At 49.6% G+C, this 23,031-nt stretch overlaps 1 protein-coding gene across 1 annotated transcript in view; it reads left to right on the top strand.

The window, feature by feature from the left end:
- Nucleotides 1-23,031, top strand: part of SH3BP5 (SH3 domain binding protein 5) — an 80,308-nt gene that overhangs the window by 47,807 nt on the left and 9,470 nt on the right. Inside the window, exon 4 of the mRNA XM_003132063.6 lies at nucleotides 17,987-18,151. Coding sequence (XP_003132111.4) covers nucleotides 17,987-18,151 — 165 coding nt within the window. The remainder of the gene's footprint in view (nucleotides 1-17,986; nucleotides 18,152-23,031) is intronic.

Raw genomic sequence — 23,031 nt, 5'->3', positions numbered from 1 at the left:
CAAAACGGTGGCCAGTAGCCACATATAGCTGCTTAAGTATAAATAACACAGTGAAATACAACTAAAAAGGTCAGTCCTTCAGTCTCACCAGCCGTACTTTATTTTTTTTTAATTTAATTTAATTTAATTTTTTTTTTATTTTCCCACTGTACAGCAAAGGGGTCAGATTATCCTTACATGTATACATTACAATTACAGTTTTTCCCCCACCCTTTCTTCTGTTGCAACTTGAGTATCTAGACAAAGTTCTCAATGCTATTCAGCAGGATCTCCTTGTAAATCTATTCTAAGTTGTGTCTGATAAGCCCAAGCTCCTGATCCCTCCCACTCCCTCCCCCTCCCATCAGTCAGCCACAAGTCTCTTCTCCAAGTCCATGATTTTCTTTTCTGAGGAGATGTTCATTTGTGCTGGATATTAGATTCCAGTTATAAGTGATATCATATGGTATTTGTCTTTGTCTTTCTGGCTCATTTCACTCAGGATGAGATTCTCTCGTTCCATCCATGTTGCTGCAAATGGCATGATGTCATCCTTTTTATGGCTGAGTAGTATTCCATTGTGTATATATACCACATCTTCCGAATCCAATCATCTGTTGATGGACATTTGGGTTGTTTCCATGTCCTGGCTATTGTGAATAGTGCTGCAACCAGCCGTACTTTAAATGCTCAGTAGGCATAGGGGGCTGATGGCTACTGTCTGGGGACAGTGCAGCTAGAGGACATTTCCATCATTGCAGGAAGTTCTGTTGGAAGCACTACTTTTATCCTTTGCCTGATGACCTGATGAAATAAAGGCACAGGTCAGTGTACCTTCTCAAGACTTCCTGCAGGCTCCTTTGTGCATTAGGCTCTCCCTCAGCTTAGCTTTTAAGAGTTTGATGGAAGTTACGGATGTCATCTTCTGAGAACACACATAGATGTGCATAGGTATAGACATTATAAACACAATTTTATGGGAATCATCAGCTCTTCCTCAGAGTTGTACATGTCCTGTGGGTTAATAACCATATGCAAATACCATCATGCATGCTGGTGTAACAGCTGACATGTCTATGCCACTCGCCACGTGCTTTTTCTGAGTGCTTTACCAGTGTTAACTCACCTGCGCCTCAGAGCAACCCCACAAGGTGGCTTCTGTTGTCTGCATTTTGCAGATGAGGAAACTGAGGCACTGAGAATTGAGGTGCTCAGGGTCACCCAGCTCATGAGTGGCCTGGCTGAGATTTGACTCGGGCAACCCGAGTTCCAAGTCTGGGTTCCTACCCTTTGCACCCAGGGCTAAGAATCCTGCCCTGAATCTGAGCTCCTCTACAACAGAGATTGCATCTTGTCCTTTGCACTTCTTCCTGACTCGGGCTGCAGAGAAGAGGTGAAATGAGCGCAGAGTGAAAGGAGGGGTGCTGGACTGACCAAATTACTCAGCGGCTTCAGGCAAAATTTTCTCAGTCTTGAGACCTTGGATTCTTTCACAGACTGTCTTTCTTTTTCCTTTTTCTTTCTTTGTTCCGCTGGCTACAGTTTGTTCCTGATTCCCTGTGGCTGGTCTAAGGTCTGAGTCCCTTAGACTGCTTTGCTTGGCCATACCAGGTAGATGGAGGGGGTTTGCTGAGACCTGGTTCTCACCTGGCTGCCCCAAGCCAGGGGCCCCTGCTGCTGCCCTGGCCCTGTTACAAGGCCATTCCTGTCTGTCTCAGAGCTGCCCGGGTGCTTGACGTGGTGTGGGCTCCAGACCTTGGATGTGTGTGCTCTGCGTTCTGTCACTGCGACAGCCTCCTCTGGCCAGAGGTTGCTGCCCACAGCCACGTTCACATGCGTGCACTTGTGTTGCAACACCCCCCTCCTGCTTTTCCAGAGACTGAGCTAGGCAGGGGTAGGGGGGAGATGTGTTGTGTTCCCTCAATTACGTTAGGCTCTCGTTGTCATCTCTGCCCCCCTGACCTTGAGTTCTTTTGGAGCTGATCTCGCAGGTGGTGGTTAAAATTAAGCCCAGTCAGGAGTTCCCTGGCAGTCTAGCAGGTTAAGGATCCGGCATTGTCACTGCTGTGGCTCGGGTCACTGCCATGGCATAGGTTCCACTCCTGGCCCAGAAACTTCTGCATGGCATGAGCGTGGCCAAAAAAAAAAAAAAATGGAGCCAAGTTATGCTGACCCAGAAGCAGAAGATGGGTTGGAGGGGAGGGAGGCTGACCTTTCAGTGAATCCCTTGCTCCTTTGGCTGTGCTCAAGCATCCCAGCAACCCCTGGTGCCAAGTGACCCAGGGAAGGAAGGCTGAACCCCTGAGAGGGTGGGAATGGGGCAGCCAAGGTCCCCAGGCTGATGAAGGGCTTGTTAAGGTGCCTGTTTCCAAGTCACGGTCCTGGTGGTGGGGACTCACAGATATACAAAACATCACTGCCCTGCGTTTGCAGTCTTGTCAAGAAGACCAAGTGAAGGATAAAATAATTTGAGAGGGGTTGTCAGTATGTTCATATGTTGCACAGTTTTTTCAGAGTGTTTTCCCAGATCCACTATCTCATAACGTTGCAGATTATTGAATAATAACTGTAGAAATTTGATCCTATGAATTGAGGGTAATTTTGACCCACAAACAAATTTCCCAAAGACCCATTGGGCTCTGGGTTATATGTCATTCAACTTGGAGGAGACCAGGCAGAGTAGAAGGGGGGATTATTTAGATCTGAAGAGAGTGGTATTCACACCGCATGGTTTGGTGTATACAGTGAGGTGCATTTTCACACCACATAAATGGGCCCTTTATTATGATACATGGGCCCAGAGTCATGTTGATCTGATTGTGGGAGCTGCAGAAGGTGCCCTAAAATTACTGACCACCAGGAAGTTGTTTGTGGTTGGTCATTTGTATCCTAGCTTGGTACCTAAATTAAACAGATTTTTTTTTTTATTACTCAAAAGAATTTATCACATCTGTAGTTGTATATAAACAGATATTTTTTAAACGTCTGCAGTGTACTGGCCCCTTGGCTAGATGTGGAGAATTAAAAAAAATCAGTAACACAGTCTCTCCATCACCAAGGCTCTGCAGGCACTGGGTGATGCTCTGGAGAAAAATCACAGGACCTCCCTGCCAGCTTTTCTGCTGTAGCACCAACTCTGAGGATCCTTGGCCTGGGGGACTGACCAGGGGTCTCTGGTCTTTGAGCATGTGTTGGTGGCCCCAGGGGCTGAGTTGTCCTGCTGTTCTCCCCCCACCTCTGGTCTTCCTTTCTGCCCTCTTTGTGGGTATCTTCCAGGCTCCCAGGCCAAGAGTAGAGAGCTTTGAGGACCCTCTTCCCAACCATCCATCCCTAGTTGCCCAGTGAGTTGTGTAAATGGAAGTCGCTTTGTCTGAATTGGGTGTGTCTCTGCCTTTGTTAACTGCAGCCTCTTTGGAGTGAGGCCAGGTAGCTGTGCCAGGGAGGCACCGGCTGGCAGAAAACTGATCCTGGCCAGTGTCTGGAAGCTTTCCAACTGAGAAGTGCCTTTTTGCGAATCCCAGCCTGGCAGGGAAGGGGTCCTTGACATATCCTCCCATTACAGGGCATTTCTTGTCTCAGAGGCAAGAGGAGTGTTGTTGAACCATTTTATTTTATTTTATTATTTTTAATTTTATCGATTGATTGATTGACTCTCTTTTTTAGGGCCGTACCCACGGCATATGAAGGTTTCCAGGCTTAGGGGGTCGAATCAGAGCTGTAGCTGCTGGCCTAAGCCACAGCCACGGCAATGTGGGATCCTAGCCTCATCTGCGACCTATGCCACAGCTCATGGCAGCGCCGGATCCTTAACCCACTGAGCGAGGCCAGAAATCGAACCTGTGTCCTCAGGATGCTAGTCAGATTCGTTTCTGCTGAGCCATGACAGGAACTCCCCCATTTATTTTAATTGTGTTAGATGCTGGAAACATCTGCGGAGGTCTCCTTAGAGCCCATTGGGTCCTTGGTACACAGCTTGGGGTGGGGAGATTGGGCAGGACTTGTCCAACCTTTGGATGCTTAATGGAGAGAACATCTTGGCCAACGTAGATGTGCAGATGGTGTTATGGAGACAGTTTATCGAACTGGGGGTAGCCCAGTGGGGTCTGTGGTTTCTCATCAGGATTCAGAGACATCAAGTCTTATCAGCCTCCCTGCTGGAGTGGTGGACTGATACAAGGCCAGTGCTGGTGCTTTTCCTCTCCAGGGCACTGGGGTCATGGGGCCTGGGTCCGAGGCTTGGCCTCCCTCCATCGCTCCTTCTCTCCCTCTCTCCCTATTTACAGTGTCCTGTTAGTTGCAGGTGTACAGCCCAAGTCGTTCAGTTAAACATACGTATTCTTTTTCAGATTCTTTTCTCTTATTACAAAATATTGAGTATAGTTCCCTGTGCCATGTAATAGGACCTTTGTTTATCTGGTTTTTTTTTGTTGTTGTTTGTTTGTTTGTTTTTTGTCTTTTCTAGGGTTGCATCCGTGGCATATGGAGGTTCCAGGCTAGGGGTTGAATCAGAGCTGTTGCTGCCGGCCTATGCCACAGCCACAGCAATGCAGGATCCGAGCTGTGTCTGCGACCAACAGCACAGCTCACGGCAATGCTGGATCCTTAACCCCCTGAGCGAGGCCAGGGATCGAACCCGCAACCTCATTGTTCCAGTCGGATCTGTTAACCACTGCGCCATGATGGGAACTCCTGTTTGTCTGTTTTATTTATGGTACTGTGTATAATCTAAACCTTCTAGTTTATCCTTTCCTTCGTCTTTCCTCTTTGGGAACCATAAGTTTGTTTCCTATGTCTGTGAGTCTCTTTCTGTTTTGTTAAGTTCATTTGGGTGTTTTTTGTTTGTTTGTTTGTTTTTTGTCTTTTTAGGTCCTTACCCTTAGCCTATTGAAGTTCCCCGGCTAGGAGTCAAATCAGAGCTCTAGCCGCCAGCCTACGCCACACCCACAGCAACATAGGATCCAAGTCATGTCTGCAGCCTACACCGAAGCTCACGGCAACACTGGATCCTTAACCCACCGAGCGAGGCCATGGATCGAACCCACATCCTCCTGGATGCTAGTTGGGTTCATTACTGCTGAGCCACAATGGGTATGATTTTTAAAGATTCCACATAGAAGTGAACTCATAATGATATTTGTCTTTCTTTGTCTGATTTACTTCACTAAGTATGATAATCTTTAGGTCCATTCATGTAGCTGCAAATGGCATTATTTCACTCTTTTTTATGGCTAAGTAGTATTCCATGGTATATATGTACTGCATCTTTATCCATTCCTCTGTCAGTGGACACTTAAGTTTCTTTGGTCTCCTTTCTTTCTAGCCATGAGACTTTCCATCAGTTCCTCAATCTCCATTTCTTTGGGTATAAAATGAGTACAGCAATACTAACTAGCAGGGGTATTGGCTAGATTCTGTAGGTGAATACCTGGTATGACAGGGGTTTAATAAACCCCTGCCCTGGGTCCTTGTATCCTCCTGGCAAGAGAAGTGAGATGCAGGGCAGGGCAGGCTTACTCAGGTTTCTACAGCTTGGTTTCTGCCCTCCTTGGAAGTGCTTTCTATCAAAAATATGCTTTGTTATTGTAAGTGGGTGGGTTTTTTTTTTTTTGGTTGTTTGTTTTTCGTTTCTTGTCTTTTTTGTCCTTTTTAGGGCCACACCCATGGCATATGCAGCTTCCCAGGCTAGGGGTCGAATTGGAGCTACAGCTGCCAGCTGACGCTGGAGCCACAGCAAACGCCAGATCCGAGCCACGTCTGTGACCTACACCACAGCCCACAGCAACGCCGGATCCTTAATGCACTGAACGAGGTCAGGGATCAAACCTGCAACCTCCTGGTTCCTAGTCGGATTCGTTTCCCCTGCACCATGACGGGAACGCCATAGTGGGTGTTTTTTTTCCCCCTGTCTCTGCTAGGGACAAGGAGCCGAGGGTTTTTACACCATAGCAGAAGAGACCAAGATTAGAGATGAGAAATTCCAGACAGCTGGAGTGATTTGGCTTCTAACAGGATGTAGGGGGCCCAGCATGGGACTCCCCAGATTTTGATATGTTGTGTTTAAAGGTTGCATATGGGCAAGGTGGGCTATGAGGGGTCGGGAGCCCTCCCAATCTCATAAACCTGTCTCCTGCTTGGCTAAAATTTGGCTCTTTACTTCCCCTCATTGGCCATTCTACAGGTGTTTTTTTGTTTTTGTTTTTGTTTTTTGCTTTTTCGGGCTGCACCTGCGGCTATGGATGTTCCCAGGCTAGGGATCGAATCAGAACTGCAGCTGCCAGCCTACACCACAGCCATAGCCATGCCAGGATCTGAGCCATGTCTGCGACCAGCACCACAGCTCATGGCCACGCCAGATCCTTAACCCACTGAGTGAGGCCAGGAATCCGACTTGAATCCTCACAGATACTAGTCAGGTTTATTTCCGCTGAGCCACAACGGGAACTCCTTTATTTATTTATTTATGTTTTTATTTAGCTTAAGTTTTGCCTTAAGTAAGGACCACCCTTGACCAATATCATTGTTTTCCTTAATCTTTTAGTGGGTAGCATTTTCTTGAGTCTTGTAATGACGTAGCAGGTAAATAGCAAAAGTGGTCGTGACAAACCAAAGGCTTTAAAAAGCATTTCTTTCCCACTTTTTATTATGGAATGTGTCGCATGTGCACAACAGCGGAGAGATTAATCACTGCTCATCACCAGCATCAGCAGTGGTTAACCTCTTGCAGTCATGTGTCAGTCACCTGCCCTCCCCAGTTTTTATTTATTTTTTTATTTTTATTTTTTTGTCTTTTTTTTTTTGCTATTTCTTGGGCCGCTCCTGCGGCATATGGAGGTTCCCAGGCTAGGGATCCAATTGGAGCCGTAGCCACCAGCCTACACCAGAGCCACAGCAACGCGGGATCCGAGCCGCGTCTGCAACCTACACCACAGCTCACGGCAACGCCGGATCGTTAACCCACTGAGCAAGGGCAGGGACCGAACCCGCAACCTCATGGTTCCTAGTCGGATTCGTTAACCACTGCGCCACGATGGGAACTCCCCCAGTTTTTATTTTAAAGCTATTCACAGGGAGTTCCCATTGTGGCTTGGCGGTAAGGGACCCAACTAGTATCCATAAGGATGTGGGTTCGATCCCTGGTGGCCTTGCTCAGTGGGTTAAGGAGCCAGCATTGCCGTGAGCTGTGGTGTAGGTCACAGAGGCAGCTCGGGTCTAGTGTTGCTGTGGCTGTGGTATAGGCCAGCGGCTACAGCTCCAATTAGAGCCCTAGCCTGGGAACCTCCATATGCTGCAGGCGTGGCTTAAAAAGCAAAAAAAAAAAAAAAAAATGCTGACGTCACTTTACTCATAAATGCTTGATATTTAAGTGTTTAAGCATTTACCCATGAATACTTGCTATTTAAGTATTTACCCATAAATAGTTGATATATAAGCATTCTCTGTAACAGGTAAGAACCTTTCTTTACAGGATCACATTTTACACCTAACAAAACTAATAACGGTTCTTTTAGTATCATCTAGGGCCTGTCCTTTTTCAGATTTCCCTGACTGGAAACGGCTGTCATGTTTTGATTTGATAAATAGGCTCTTTGATAAAGAGCCTCCCCTTTTCCCTCATATTGTGCTGTTACTCAATGGCGCTGACACAGTTTTTTGAATTTAAGGAACGAACTGTGTGGTAGATAAATAGCAAAGGAACAGCTGATTAAGAAGTGCACCAAGAAGTAATTTTGTAAGCTTTTTATTCCTACAAGTTTGCAGATATCTATAATGAAGCTGACAGCAAAAGCAAAATAGCTTGGTGGCTATCTTGCTGGCTGCTGACTGTTTGCACACGTCTAAGCCAGACACTGCATTCCAGAGCGGGCCTTGAAAGTCCCACTGTAATTACGTGACCATGGGACCCAGCCTCCGTGGGAGTCACAGAGCCCTCGGTGTTCCAAGCTCAGGACTCCAGTGACTTGTTTAAGGTTGTAGACCCAAGACAATGGTCATTGTTGGTGTGGGGAGTATCCCCCACTGCTGCCAGTCCTTTGGAAGCAGGACACTGCCTCTTAGTGGCCCAGCTGTCCCCTGGCCTCCAGGCCAGTTCTGTGCAGGACAGGGGAATGTTTCTTTGGTGGGCACTATGGTGTGTATTAGCAGTCGGGGCCCTGGGGTTGGAGAACTGCAAGGGGGCCTGTTTGTCCACATGGTAGGACCACCTTCTGGAGAGCAGACCCTGGAGATGCTGGCAGCTCTGCTCATGAGCCCCAGTAGAGGCAGAATGGGCTGAGGGTCAACTGGCTCCTGGCTGGAAAGGAAGGAGAGGAGGAGGAGGTAAGGGTAGGGACAGAGCTTAGCCAAGGGCGTCTGATGCCTTCAGATGCGTGACTCTGGCTGTGGCTGAGTGGAGTGAGATGCGGCTCCCCGTTCTGACATCCTAATTTTCTAGATCTACCCACCTCTCGGCTCCCACGCTCCATCCTCCTCACGGAGCCAGGAAGGAGGGTGCCATCCGTAGGAGAGCAGCGCCCTCCCCTGCCTCCAAACGTCAGGCTGTGGTCAGCCTCCTCCCTGCCACCCTATCCCGGCCAGGCTGCGCCGTTTCCCAGGGAAGCTCCCCTGATGGGTGTGTGTGTTCTTCTGACATTGAGGCTGGGGGATGCTGTGCTTCTTACGTGCTGGGAATGACTGGGGGTGGGGTGGGGGGAGGAGCAAGACTGAGACAGAAATAAATGCAAGGATTTGCAGGGAGGAAAGCACAGCCCTGCTGACTGGGGGAAGCTCCCCACAGCAGAGGGAGTCCCCGAGGTAGCACGTATTTAAGAAGTTAGATGTGGTAGGTGACTCGTCCCTCTGAGCAGCCAGTTTCCTTGTGAGGTTCCTGAATTTTCTTTTTTTTTCACTGATAATTTTATTTATTTATTTATTTTATTGCAGAGAATATTCCATTATTTTTTTCCTTATCAAGTAGTCTTAATTGTAATCAATTGTTGTTTCCCCAGTACAATTTTTTAAATACTGTACAGCATGGTGACCAGTCACACATACAAGGATACAATCTTTTTTCTCACATTATCATGCTCCATCATAAGTGACTAGACATAGTTCCCAGTGCTACACAGCAGGATCTCATTGCTAATCCATTCCAGAGGCAATAGTCTGCATCTTTAACCCCAAAGTCCCCATCTATCCCACTCCCCCCTCCCCCTTGGCAACCACAATGAATTTTCTTCTATGAAACAAAATGGTTGGTTCACACTGTTAGCTCCTTGGGCCCAAAGACTCCATGGTTTGACCCCCGTGGGCCGGGGATCCAGGTGTGGTGGCAGCACCTGGGGCGCTGTTAGGTCACAGGGGCCTTGGCCTTGGGCACTGCTGCTATCCCCTGCCCCAGGCCTGCTCTGGACTTGCCCTCACCAGCTTGGAGCCCAGCCAACCTGAGAGGAAGTGTGGGTGAGAGGAACCCTGGGGGAAGATGGGGGCACACTTCTGGCTGAGGGGGGCCGGTGCAGAGAAGCTCAGAATCTGTTGTGTCCCCATAGCAGCAGAAAGGGTTTGATTTGGGGGCCCGCGTGAGATGTGCCCTTCCCAGGCTGACCAGCCCTGACCTTCTGACTTGGGCTAAGAGCCCCGTGCCCTCCTGCCAGGAGCTTTTGGCTGGACCAGGGACCTTCTGTAGCGAGGCAGACGGTGCCTGCCTGAGACCAAGGGATAAGTGGCGCATGAATGGAATGAGACACCAGCAGGTGTGCTGTGGACGTGGGTGCTGGTGTCCAGAGGCGAGGTGCAGGCTGACGCCTCTCCCAGGAGCTGGACAAAGTAGACTCCATCCCAGATGTACCTCCCTGAGGCCCCCAACAGAAACCCTTGAGTCAGACCCAGTCCTGGTCAGTCTGGGGCCCTGGGTGACTGGGCTGAGGTGGGGGGAGTGAGGATCCTCCTTCCAGAAACTGGGTCACAGCACCTTTTTGGGTGGCTGGGCCTTCCCCAAATACAGGGTCTCACCACAGTGCACCCCCAGGTTCCCTTTATTATTTTAAAAATTAATTAATTATACTCATTGATTGATTTGATTTAACTTATTCTGTTGTATTTGCCACATCTGCAGCAGGTGGAAGTTCCTAGGCCAGGGAGAGAACCCATGCCACAGCAGTGACCCAAGTGCTGTAGTGACAACGCCAGGTCCCGAACCCTGTGCGCCACAAGAGACCTTCTAAGTAGGTGTTTATTTACAATGGAGCAGGAATGAAGATGCTAGGTTTTTTAAAAAATTATTTTATTGAAGTATAGTGATTTACAGTGTTGTGTTAGTTTCTGCTATACAAAACAGTGACTCAATTATACATATATATATATATATTCTTTTTCGCAATGGTTTATTATAGGATATTGAATATGGTTTCCGCCGTGCACTAGGACTTTGTTGTTTATACATCCTATATATAATAGTTTGCATCTGCTAATCCCAAACTCCAAATCCATCCCTCTCCCAGCCCCTCCTCCCCCTTGGCTGTTCTCTGTATTTATGATCTCCGTCTTTATGTCATAGAGATGTTCACTTGTATCATATTTTAGATTCTACATATAAGTGATTTATGACATTCGTCTTTCTCTTTCTGCCTTACTTCACTAGGTACAATAATCTCCAAGTCCATCCATGTTGCTGCAAATGCCATTATTTCATTCTTTTTTATGCCTGAGTAGTATTCCATTGTGTATATGTACCATATCTTCTTTATCCATTCATCTGGCTATGACCTTCATGTTGTTTCCATGTGTTGGCTATTGTAAATAGTGCTGCTATGAACACAGGGGTGCATGTATCTTTTCAAATTACGGTTTTCTCTGGATATATGCCCAGGAGTGGGATTGCTGGATCCTATGGTAATTCTATTTTTAGTTTTTGAGAAACCTCTATCCTGTTTTCCATAGTGGCTGCACCAATTTACATTCCTGCCAACAGTGGAGGAGAGTTGCTTTTTCTTCACATCCTTTCCAATATTTGTTATTTATAGACTTTTTAATGATGGCCATGCTAACTGGAGATAGGTGATACCTCATTGTAGTTTTGAGTTGCATTTCTCTAATAAATAGTGATTATGAACACAAACTAGAGATTATGGGTGGTAGCTGAATCGTTCCCCCAGTCTTCATTTCAGTGTTGGCCAGTGTCTGGGCCAGCACTGTCCAGTAGAATTTCCTGTGATGGTGGACATGTCCCGTGTCTGTGCTGTTCAGTGTGGCAGCTACCAGCCACACGTGGCTCTTGAGAACTTAAAATGTGGCTGATGCAACCAGGAAACTGAAATTTTATTTCATTGCAATTAAATATAAATAGCTACTGGTGGCCAGTGTCTCCTGCATAAGACATTGCAGTTCTAGAGAATCATAAGTAGGCAATTACAAATGAGAACAGGTTTTTGTTTCTTTTTTTGTTTTTTGTTTTTTTTTTCCTTTTGTATAAAATCGAGGGTTCCCTTCGTGGCTCAGCATGTTAAAACCTGGCTAGTATCCATGAGGATTTGGGTTCAATCCCTGGCCTCACTCAGATCTCTGGCCTCGCTCAGTGGGTTAAGGATCTGGCATTGCTGTGAGCTGTGGTGTAGGTTACAGATGTGGCTTGAATTCCACCTTCCTGTAGCTTGTGGTATAGGCCAGGGGCTACAGCTCTGATTTGACCCCTAGCCTGGGAACCTCCATATGCCACCAGTGTGGGCCTAAAAATCAGTCAATCTATCTATCTATCTATAAAATAGAGTAGTGTTGCAGAGCCTGTATAGCCTTCACCCAGCTTCTGCAATCACTACCCCATGGCCAGTCTTATTTCATCTTTATCCTCCCACCCCCAGTTCTCACTTCTAGCTGTATTATTTTGAAGCAGGTGATAGCTTCTTAGTTTTTGTTTTTTAACATCTTATCTTAAACCCAGGACAGAGTAAAACTATTTGACCTTGATATTTTTTCTTATCCCTTGGGGCTCGTTTGGCGTTACCATATATTGAAGAACTTTGTAGCCTTCCACTAAACCAGCTGCAGGCCCCGTATTATATCTCTTTAAACTGCTCACGACTTTCTCAAATTTCGCTAATGAGAAATACATACCACAGATCTTTAATTTGTAATATATATTATTTAATATGTTTATATCATACAATTTAATATTGACTGGTCATGACTCCAACTGTACATGATAACATGTACACTGATTGAGACTGATTAAAAATTGACGGCCCATATGTTCAACAGATTTTTAGAACTGCAAAAAATTGGTCCAGGAAAATTGAATTTGATAGAAATAATGGAAAACAACATAGCACAGGCTATAATTAGTAAGGTTGGTGTATGAAACTGTTCTGTGGCTCAGATTGATCTGAAATTGAAAAGAACTGATCCTAATGAAAATAATTTTGTGTAAAAAAAAATGAAAAAAATTAGGAACACTGGATATGAAAAATGATCAAGGAACTACATGGACTTCATGACAGTCTGTCTAGGAAATGCTTCTGATTAAAATGTTTGTGTCCGCAAAAGAACTTATTTACCACACAGAAACAGATTCACAGACATAGAGAGCAGACTTGTGGTTGCCAAAGGGGGAGGGTGGGGGGGGGAGGGAAGGATTGGGAGTTTGGGGTTAGCAGATGAAAGCTGTTATATGTATATGATGGACAAACAGCAAGGTCCTACTGTATAACACAGGGAACTATGTTCAATATCCTGTAATAAACCATAATGAAAAAGAAATTTTTATGCATAATCGAGTCACTTTGTTGTACAGCAGAAATTAACACAACATTGTAAATCAACTATACTTCAATAAAAAAACCAAATGTTTGAGAACGCCACTTGTGTCTTAGCAGGTTAAGAACCCGATACTGTCTCTGTGAGGATGCAGGTTCCATCCCTGGCCTCGCTCAGTGGGTTAAAGATTTGGCATTGCTACAGTATAGGTTGCAAATTTGGCTCAGATGTGGTGTTGCCGCCGTTGTGGTGTAAGCTGCAACTGCAGCTGCTCTGCGTTGACTCCTGGTCTGGAACTTCATATGCTGCAGGTGCGGCTGTTTTAAAAAAAAAAAAAAAAAAAAAAGAACAAAACAAAAACATGTTTTTGTCCAGAATATCCTCAGGGTCAAAATTGCTGATGCCCATCTCTGGCTACTCTTCCATTAACCTCAGACAGCTTTGAAAGGATGTGGCAGGAGGAAACTTTCAGAATCGAAAGTCTTAGACTCTTGCATTGCTCAGAGCATAGGACAGTTCGAGTAAAGCTGAGAACGACGCCCTGTCTCCTGCCCACCTTGATATTCGTCCTGGACATCCCCTCCTTGCTGGGGCCATCAAGGGTCTTTCTTCTTCCTTAGACGGCTTGGAGAGGCATCTGGGACTTTTCTCCATGGGCTTTGAGCTGGGGGAGGAGGCACAGATACAGTTTTAGCAAGGTTGGTTTGTTTGTTTTTGCTTTTTAGGGCTGCACCTGTGGTATATAGAAGGTCCCAGGATAGGGCTGAATCAGAGCTACAGCTGCTGGCCCACGCCTCAGCCACAGCAACTCGGGATCTGAGCCTAGTCTGCGACCTACACCACAGCTCACAACAATGCTGTATCCTTAACCCACTAAGCAAGGCCGGGAATTGAACCCACTTCTTCATGGATACTAGTCGGGTTCATTACTGCTCAGCCACAACAGGAACTCCCACGAGCAGCTTTTAATGCTTTTTCTATAAAGCTGTCTCTCTGAAAGCCTATAGCGCTCATGAGTCATGAATAGAGTTGACATTTTTCCTGTGTTGCATCTTATAGCTCAAGCCCAGCTCTGCCAGCCTTTCCTCAGTGCGGTGCCAGGCAGGCCTCAGCTCTTGCTACCTGGGTTTCCCTGCCATGAATGAGCCTCTGGGCTATGTTCACACCCAGGAGCTTGCAAGTATAGGTCTCTTATCCAGATAATGCATTAATACCAGGGCCTGGGTCCTTTGTTGGAGTTGAAGGTACAACATCACTGATTGTGCCAAAGATTTCATATGATGGAGAGAACTAGGTAGCCTGCTCTTTTCTGGACTCTAAACTAGCTTCTGAATTTCTAAATTGGCTCTGTCATGCATCCTGTTAGGTCCCTGGCAAGTGATCTCCAAGCCAGGCCTCCTCAGTTAGACATGTGTAAGCTCTTGGATGCTCCCTGTTCCATGGCCAAGCCTGGTGCCTGACACCCTCTCGTCCGAGGACTCTTCCCTTTGTCTAAGAAACCTGAGACAAGTTACTCTCTCTTTCTGATATTCCCATGTGCTTTACTCCTCTGTCACTTGTTGCGATCTTGTTTTGGAGTTTGTAATGAGCATTCTGCTTACCCAGCTGAGTCAGAACCCCTTATTTTGGTGTGGACCCCTCCTGCCCAGAACTTGGCATTAAGAGCTTCCTCATCAATGCTGAATGGCCTCCGTCCTGCTGTGGGGGAGAGAGGGCATGCTCCCCTCCTGCCCCTTGTGTGCGCATGCCTGGTCCTTCCTCGTGTGTGTGGCTTTAGAAAATGTTTTATGAAATGCCTTACAAAGAGGCCATGATCTTTGGAATTCTTTAGGAAACCCCCTAAAGTTTGTCTCCTTGGGCTTAATAGTCATAGGATGGGCTGTGAGCAGCCAGAAAGAAGTTGAAGGAGATTTGACCAGTCTATGTAGACTGCTGTAGTCATGTCTGTCAGGTTTGCAGAGTAGCTCATCTGAGGATGAGAAGGTGTATTATCATTTAGGTTGGGATTTGACTAAATATAACAGAAAACCCCAAATAACACTGGCTTAAACATGAGATTTTATCGTCTCTGTCCTGTAAAAAGTCAACTTAGGGCAGGGACCTAATTTACTATTCCTTCATCCTTAGAGTTGCCTCATGATCCAAAATGGCTGCTGAAGCACCAGCCATTGTATTAATATCACAGATGGAAAGACAGGAGGAGTGCTCTTGGAAGTCTCACTCAGTGTCCGTTTATATTTCATTAGCTGAAAGTAACTAGCTATCATGACAACTGGGAAGTAGGGTCTTGGCTGGGACATTGCTTCACCTGGAGACATGAGGGCTCTGTTACCAAGAAAGATGGAGAGAGTAGAGAGTAGAAACAGAACAGATGTCCAGCACTTACTTGAATGAATGGATGGATAAGTGATAGATGCCATCTGGCTTCTGTAGATTAAATATAGACCAAATCCTCATATTAGCAGGATTCACAATATGACAAGGAAGGCACATTTCTGATACCACAGGAGGGAAGGAACCTTGTGGAAACTTCACAAACTCCGCAGGAAGTTGACAGATCATGTTCTTCCAGGTCACTTCAGACGGGCCTCCTCTTTTCCCTGTTTGTAGGGACATGGTTTCCTTGGAATGCAGCAGATGCATGGCAGTGGGTGCGGAGGGGCTGGGTTCAGGTCACAGCAGCCGCATTCTAGAAAGTCCCTACGAGAGCATCTTTTTTTGTTGTTGTTGTTGCTGCTGCTTTCTTGGAAGAAAAAAAACTTCACAATCCAAGCAGGGAGACCTAGAGAAAGAGTTTAGCCTTAAATGTTGCTGAATTGCAATACTAAAATTTTTTTTAACAACTACAGATCCCGTCTCAGAAAATGGTAGACTCCTGTGGGGTTAATTATGGCCCGCTGATGCTTGTTTGAAGTTTGTGGGTGGTCTGTGTGCAGTGGGGGGAGGTGCCCTCCAGCACAGTGGGGCAGGGGGGGCCTTGAGGGCTGTCCTCCCATGGAGGAAGAGCAGTGGGCCTGGAGCCCAGGCTCTGGAGCATTGAGTGTGCTGTCCAGTGTCTTCTCAGGGCACATGTCAGTTCTTAAGGGTGGCCTCTGGTCCCCACTGTGTCACTGAGGCGCACCTGCATGGTCCCAGGACCACATGAGGGGTCTGCAGCAAGCAGGTCTCATGCTTGAAGCTTTAGCCTGGCTTTCATTCAAGGCCTCCATTCTTTTTTTTTTTTTCTTTTTTGTCCTTTTTAGGGCCACACCTGCGGCATATGGAGGCTCCCAGGCTAGGGGTTATATCGGAGCTACAGCTGCCAGCCTTTGCCAGAGCCACAGCTAAGCCAAATTCGAGCCACATCTGCGACCTACACCACAGCTCACAGCAATGCTGGATCCTTGACCCACTGAGCGAGGCCCGGGATCAAACCCGCAACCTCATGGTTCCTAGTCAGATTTGTTTCCACTGCGCCATGAGGGGAACTCCTCAAGGCCTCCATTCCTGACTCCCTTTTGACACCTTGATGGGAGTCTTTGTCAAGCCTTCTGCAGACAACCTGGTTAAATATTCTGTTCTTCCCTGCTCCCCTCCAAGCCGTGTTTTCAGATCATCCTGTCTCCAGGCCTCAGTTCAGTGTCATCTTCCTGTAAGAGGTCTCCCTGGATTCTCTCCACGGAAGGAATTTCTCCGTCCCCTCACTGTGTGACTTTTTTTTTAGTGACCACACTCACAGCATATGGAAATTCCCCAGGCTAGGGACTGAATCTGAGCCACAGCTGTGGCAATGCTGGATCCTTTAATCCACAGGCCAGGGATGGAACCCACGCCTTCTCAGCAACCTGAGCTGCTGCAGTTGGATTCTTAACCCACTGTGCCACAGTGGGAACTCCTCATCTTATTACTTCTGAATGTCCATGCCCGGTTCATCTCCCTGACTGGGTTGTCGTCACCTGAGGGTCGGCTCAGGCGTGACCCAGTTACAGGGTCACTGAAGGATGGAGGGGGCACCCACAGGGTCACACAGCTGTCCCTCGCCCTGGGGGCTGATGGGCTCCAACTGATTTTGTTCCTTTTAACTGTCTTTGGGAAGTGTCCTGGGCCTGTAGTTTCTGAGAACTTCCTCTCAGTCATATGAGACTTGCTCTGGGGATGGGTGGGGGCCCTATTGTTCCCTTTGCCTCTTGAGTCCCAGGGACAGCCCCTGGGGTGTCCCCAGTTTATGTAACTGACTTAGGGATCCAGTTAGCCGAGGCAGTTGGGTAGGAGGCTGCAGCAGACCAGCATCTGGCACGGCCTTGCCTGAACTCTGGTGAGGAGTTCAAGGTGGGCCTGCCAAGAGCAGTGATGAGGGTTTGTTGCCAATTTCGGATGCAATTACATGGTCCACTTTTGGGGGATGTGTTTCTGCTGTATAAAAGCAATGGAATGTGAGTCAGCTATGAACTTACTGTCTTCTAGTTGTCCCAGTAAAAATTTGCAAATAGGAGGTGGAATTAGTGTTAATACTTTAACCCAGTATGTACAAAATGTCATCATTTCATCATGTGATCAACATGGACATTATTAAGGAGATAGCTGTTCTTTTTCTGGACTGAGCCTTTAGTAAGTCTTTGAAATGTGGAGTGTTTTCCATTCAGTTTGAATTCACGTTTTCCCTTCTTCCTAGGCCAGGCTATCGGCTGTCGTTTCGGTTGATTCTCCCACTTGACGTTCCTTGAAAGCAGGGGTGGTGTTGTGACAGGGCCTTCCCTCCACCCATCCCACCCACCACTGGTGTCAGCCCGTGTGATTGGAGTGCGAGCCTCTCTGGCAGAGTCACCACTCCGGGGGTGGGACCCGGAGCTGCTGGAATCTGGGCTCGGCTCTGTGAGCTCAGGGCAGCCCCAGCCTCTGGGAGCCACGGTTTCCATTCAGAGTGACACCGTTGGATGGTGCTGTCTGGGGCCTTTCTCGTTCTCACATGGGGCTGGGGAGCACTGCCACCGCTGACCTCATTAGCAAACGAGAGCTGCTCTAGGAGGGGCCCCAGCCAGCTGTACCTGCCGCATGTGGGCTGGGTTGCCGTCTCCAATCCTGACCCAGAGCTGGCATGTTTATCTGGTCTGTTGGGTCCCAGGCTGTGAAGACCCTCCACTCCCTCCACCCAGGATCTACAAGGACCTGCAGGTGCCTGGCCTATTCCCAGGCTGGACAGGCACAGGAGGACAGGACCGGGCCAGGCCCTCAGGAGGGCAGGATGGGCCAGCAGCAGCAGCAGCCCCTGCTGCGTCTGGTTCCTCATGAGCTTTCTCTTGTACAGGCACAGCTGGAAGCCCAGAGAGCCACCCAGGACTTCCAAAGGGCCACGGAGGTGCTCCGTGCCGCCAAGGAGACCATCTCCCTGGCCGAGCAGCGGCTGCTGGAGGATGACAAGCGACAGTTCGACTCAGCCTGGCAGGAGATGCTGAACCACGCCACCCAGAGGGTAGGAGTCATGCTGAGTGCACCTGTGGTGCCGGGGGCTGGAGTAGGGGGCTGGGCTGGGGTAGGGTGCTGGGCTTGTGCCAGCGTGTGCACGTATGCATTGCGCAGGCGTAGGGGTGGGGGTCAGGAGGCTGGGTGGGTGTCTGTGTCAGGGGTGCCCACACCCGTGGGTTATGGTGTACCCAATGGATCCCGACTCCTTGCTGGTTGCTCTGAGCAGAGACGCCTTCCCAGGCATGTTGTACACCATAGGTGGTCATCTCCACGGGGTCTCTGCAGGCCTGGGACTAAGCCGTCGTGGGCGATGACAGTCACCCAGTGTCTGTACCCCTTCCCCATCACTTGAGGTGCGTCTAGTTCAGATCACCCCTGATGGTTCTGACTGGATTAGGCTTCCCAGGGGGACGAGGTCATTCCCCAGGGTCCCCTCCGAGTCCTGGGGGACTGGCCAGGTTTAGAGTGCCAGGTGGAGGACCTGGGTTACTTTGCTGGGCCTGGACTCACACATGTGTGCTGTTGGTGAAAAGTAGGGTTCCTGGTAGATAAAGCCAGAACCAAGGGGGTTCGCAGACTGGTCTTCGGGCTGGGCTGAATCTGGGGAGCCAGCGTGTGCACGGAAAGTGGGCTGTGCTGTATCTTCATCCGGTTTTGACGCCTGTGTTTGGTGCCAGCATTTTCTGGCCCTTTACAATCTCCCAAGACCTGCCCCCTGGCCACATAGCTCAGATCAGAAGTGATGGGGACAGCACTTGGAGCAACTGGACATGTCACTTCTCCTGTCCCTCGTAGGCTCCTGGGCGTTCTCCTGCAGCCTGTTTCTCCTTACACCCTGTCTCCCACCCCCGCCGTGTTTGTTGCAATGGGGTGAGGGGCAAGGCGACACATGGCTTCTGTAGCTCCAACTGAGGCCTTGGATGGAGGGTGAGGGAGTGGGTGGGGGCTGTAACCCTCGTCTGGACTCCCCAAGAGGCTGCCTTGCAGGGCTGGAGTAGAAATGTCAGGAGTTTGGAGTTCCCGTCGCGGTACAGCAGAAACAAATTTGACTGGGAACCATGAGGTTGTGGTTCAGTGGGTTGGGGATCCGGCGTTGCTGTGGTGTGGGTTGTAGATGGCAGCTTGGATCCTGCGTTGCTGTGGTGGCAACAGCTCCGATTAGACCCATGGCCTGGGGACCTCCATGTGCCATGGGTGCGGCCCCAGGGGGACAAAAGACAAAAAAAGAAAAAAAAAAAAAAGAAATGTCAGGAGTTGGAGTTCCCGTTGTGGCTCAGTGGAAATGAATCTGACTAGTATCCATGGGGATGCAGCGCAGGTTTGATATAGGCCTCACTCAGTGGGTTAAGGATCCGGTGTTGCCGTGAGCTGTGGTGTAGGTCGCAGATGTGGCTCGGATCTGGCAGTGCTGTGACTGTGGGGTAGGCCAGTGGCTACAGCTCCGATTCCACCCCTAGCCTGGGAACCTCTATGTGCCGCAGGTGCGGCCCTAAAAAGACAGAAAAGAAAAGAAATGTCAGGAGTTGATGCCAGAGGCTCTCTTTTCAATGTCACCTACAGTGGCTCAAGCCCTTGGGGACCTGAGAGTTAAAGATGGCCTTGTGATTCCTTAAATAGAATGCCTGACACACAAAGACTTAGACTTGGTGTCAAGTCTCTGTTGCCTGTCCCACCTCTCCTGAAGCCCGAGGCTCCTGGCCAGGCTTGCATGGCCTGGGGACTCCTGCCCCCTAGTGGACAGGATGCTTAGAGAGCCAAGCACAGACTGGTACAGCTTTCCTGGGTCCACTGGGGAAATACCAAAGGGGAGATGGGAAATCTTAGAAATCTACAAGCCTGACATGTGAAAAGGACAGAGAAAGAAGGAAAGGAAGACGGAAAGAAGGAAGAAAAAAAACAGTAGCTCTTTCGAAGAAATAAGCTGAAGCCTGCTTTTTCTTCCTGCCCTCCTTCCACCCCAACCAAGATCCAAATCAGCCAGTCAGAAATCATTTCAGAAATTACTTAATGTTCTTTAAAAAAGAATGTGTTTCTGCTTTTCTTCCCTTCTACTTTTAAAGTCCTGGGGCCCTAGTGGATAGTAAGTGGCAGTCAAGGAGAGATATCCTCAGGACCTCTGCGTCCCAAGACTCCAGAAGCACCATCCATACCAGTCACTGGGAATGGTGCTTCTTGGGGTTGTGCAGTGCACAACTTAGGTGACTGTACAAGACAGCCCTGGGCTTCCTGATGTTATGTGGGGCTCCTGAGGGGCATCTGAGGTGTGCCTTCACTGAGGCCACCGAAGGTTTCTTGCTCGTGGGGGGTGACCATTGCAGATGAGCAGGTTTTCTGGGTCACAGGCCAGGATTTCCACCTTGGAGCTGCTGTTCCTCTTCCCAATTTCATGGACCCGAGATGCTGCTCCTTGACCTGATGAAGGAGAAGGAGAAACAGCATGAGAGAGAGCCAGTGGCAGAGCTGTCCTCGGCCACATCCCTGTGTCATTGAGAAACCCAGCCTAGAGGGGGCATGCTCTCTGGATGTGATGGGGGTACAGATGCCCCTGTGTGGCTTTGCTGTGAACCACCCTCTGATTGAGCAGTTCCCGGGGCTGGTGGGCCTGGCACATTCAGCTGCCTGAATGCTGGTAGCTGAAGACAGTGTAAGGTCTAGAACACGGCCTCAGCTGACCTCTGGATCCTCCAGGAAGCCTGTTCCTCCAGGTGAAAGACGCTTCAACTCACCCTCTTCTCCTAAAGCAAGTGCCATGTGAGGGTCTGAGAAAGATGCAGAGCTCGGAAAGGCACACGCTGTCTTGAGGAAGTGGCCGAGCTTTGAGCTTCATGACCCCCACCCAGGCACAGTGCAAGAGCTCTGGGGTCTCCAGGTTCTTTGCCTGAGGCCTGAGTTCTGTTCCCTCAGACTTGGGGTGACAGCCCCTCTTGGACCCAGGCTGAAGTTGACACACTCAAGACCATAAAAAGATGCCAGAGCCCTGGGTTGTGGTTAGGCTGCATGGAGGCCCCAGGAAGGTACAGAGGAACAGTTCTTCACTCAGTGCTGGGGTCAGCAGGGCTTTGGGGGGCACTGGAGTGGCCTCCCGGGGGGTGAGGAGTCCCTGCTGCTCCCACGTGCACTTTAGGCGGCAGAGGCCACCCCTCCAGCTTCACCTGGTTTGTCCGCAAAGCAGCCATTGTAGGGAGGTGATAGCTTTTCACCCTCTGGGAGGGAGAGCAGAGCCCTGGCATCCTGGGAGGGAGAAGCTGGCTTTTCTGGTGTCTGCGCAGAGAGACTGCAGAGAGGAAGATGATGTAGCCTGGAGGTGGGGAGGCTCGAACTGTTAGGAACCAGCAGCTGCTAGCGAGGAAAGGACACGGAGTCAGCCTCTTCTCTGGGCCCCACAAGGGGCTGCCTGGGGCTTGGATCTGAGCCCTGGGATGCACACAAGTCGTCAGGCCAGGTTTCCTGTGCTGGTGGGCATGGACCACCCATCCCTTGCAGCCGTGAGAAGCTACCTTCGCAGGCCCCGTGTGCCCAGGGCTGCAGGAAGAATCTGAAAGCAGCCTGAATGGGCCGAGAATCTAAGGAGGCCATGACACTGCCTTCCCGGGAGCAGAGGACCCTGCTTCTGGCTCTGAGATATTGGGGATGAGGGTGGAGGCCTCAGGGTTGGGAGAGAGGCTGGGAGAGCTTAAGGTGAGGCAGAGCAGCTGTGCTGGCTGGACATCTCCTGGTCAGTCGAGGTCCTTCTGCTGGCAGGACACCCAGCCTGGCTGGCACGCCCTGGCTGGCCTGCGCATTGGCATCCTGGCAGGAAGTGTCTGTTGGAGTGTCTTGTGTGTGTGGCTGTGAGCAGAGGGCCTGGGCTGCCCTGTGGCTCCCAGGAGGGGGCCAGTCAGCAGTGTTGGACCCCCATTCTGTCTGTCCTGCTGACCTAGGAGGAGGCCTGTGGCTCTTCAGAGTATAAGCACCAGCAGCGGCTGGCCCACATGCTCTTTACAGGGCCCGCTGCACACTGCCTGCCTGGGGCATGGTGCTGTGTTGTTCTGGCCACTCGGGCCTCAAACCCAGGGCCTCAGACCTTCCCACTGGGCAGCAGCAGGTGGTCAGGTCTTGGGCATTTGAGGCTAATAACGACGGGCTGGAGTACAAGTCTGCCGTTTGGGGAACCCCAGGAACGAGGCACCCAGAGGTCAGCATGGAGCTCGTGGGTCCTCCCTGGCACCCAGTCCTCTTTGGGAAGAGCGAGGCCAGGACTGTTGTGCAGGACAGTGATTCCTCCAGGTGCCTGCCAGCTGTGGAGAAGGATGCAGGAAGCCCAGTGTTGCTCCCGTCTGGATCCCCATACAGAGTGGACACGTGGCTGGGCCAAGCCCCCCAGCCCTTTCCCCCAGGACCTCACACCAAGTCCCCCAGTGCCACCTCTGCTGCCAAGCCACCCCCCCAGGCCACCTTGGGCCCAGCAGCCTGGATCTTAGCTGCCTGAGTGATGCGGTGCTGCTGGGCATCTGTACCATGAAGCTTGTGGCCTGGGGTTTAGTCTCTAGTGCATTCTGTGCCCAGAGTAGGTGCTTAATCAGTACGCGAGGCTCGGAGTTGAATATGCTGGTGGGAAACTGGAGAGCATGGTGCAGAGGTGGGCACAGGGGCCTGGAGTCCAGGCAAAATGGCCCCACCCCTGGCCTGGTGCCTTGGAGTTGGGCAGCACTTGCATTCTGGCCGCTTGGAGGCCTGCAGAGACATCTGCATTGTGCTTCCTTTTGTGGCTTCCACCTTCTGGGCAGAGACTCCCCATGCCACCCCCTACCCTTACCCCCCACCTTTCTTTCCTCCTTTGGGGCACAAAGTTCATGCCTGATTCCAAGCTTCAGATCCAGGGGCTGCTTGGTTACCTAGGAGACATAA

Source organism: Sus scrofa, chromosome 13, assembly GCF_054392235.1.
Source record: "Sus scrofa isolate SSC_HxYL_T2T_F1_AM1 chromosome 13, Sscrofa_HxYL_maternal_Yorkshire_Landrace_v2.0, whole genome shotgun sequence".
Classification (NCBI taxonomy): Eukaryota; Metazoa; Chordata; class Mammalia; order Artiodactyla; family Suidae; genus Sus; species Sus scrofa.
This window is presented reverse-complemented; position numbering and strand designations above follow the sequence as displayed.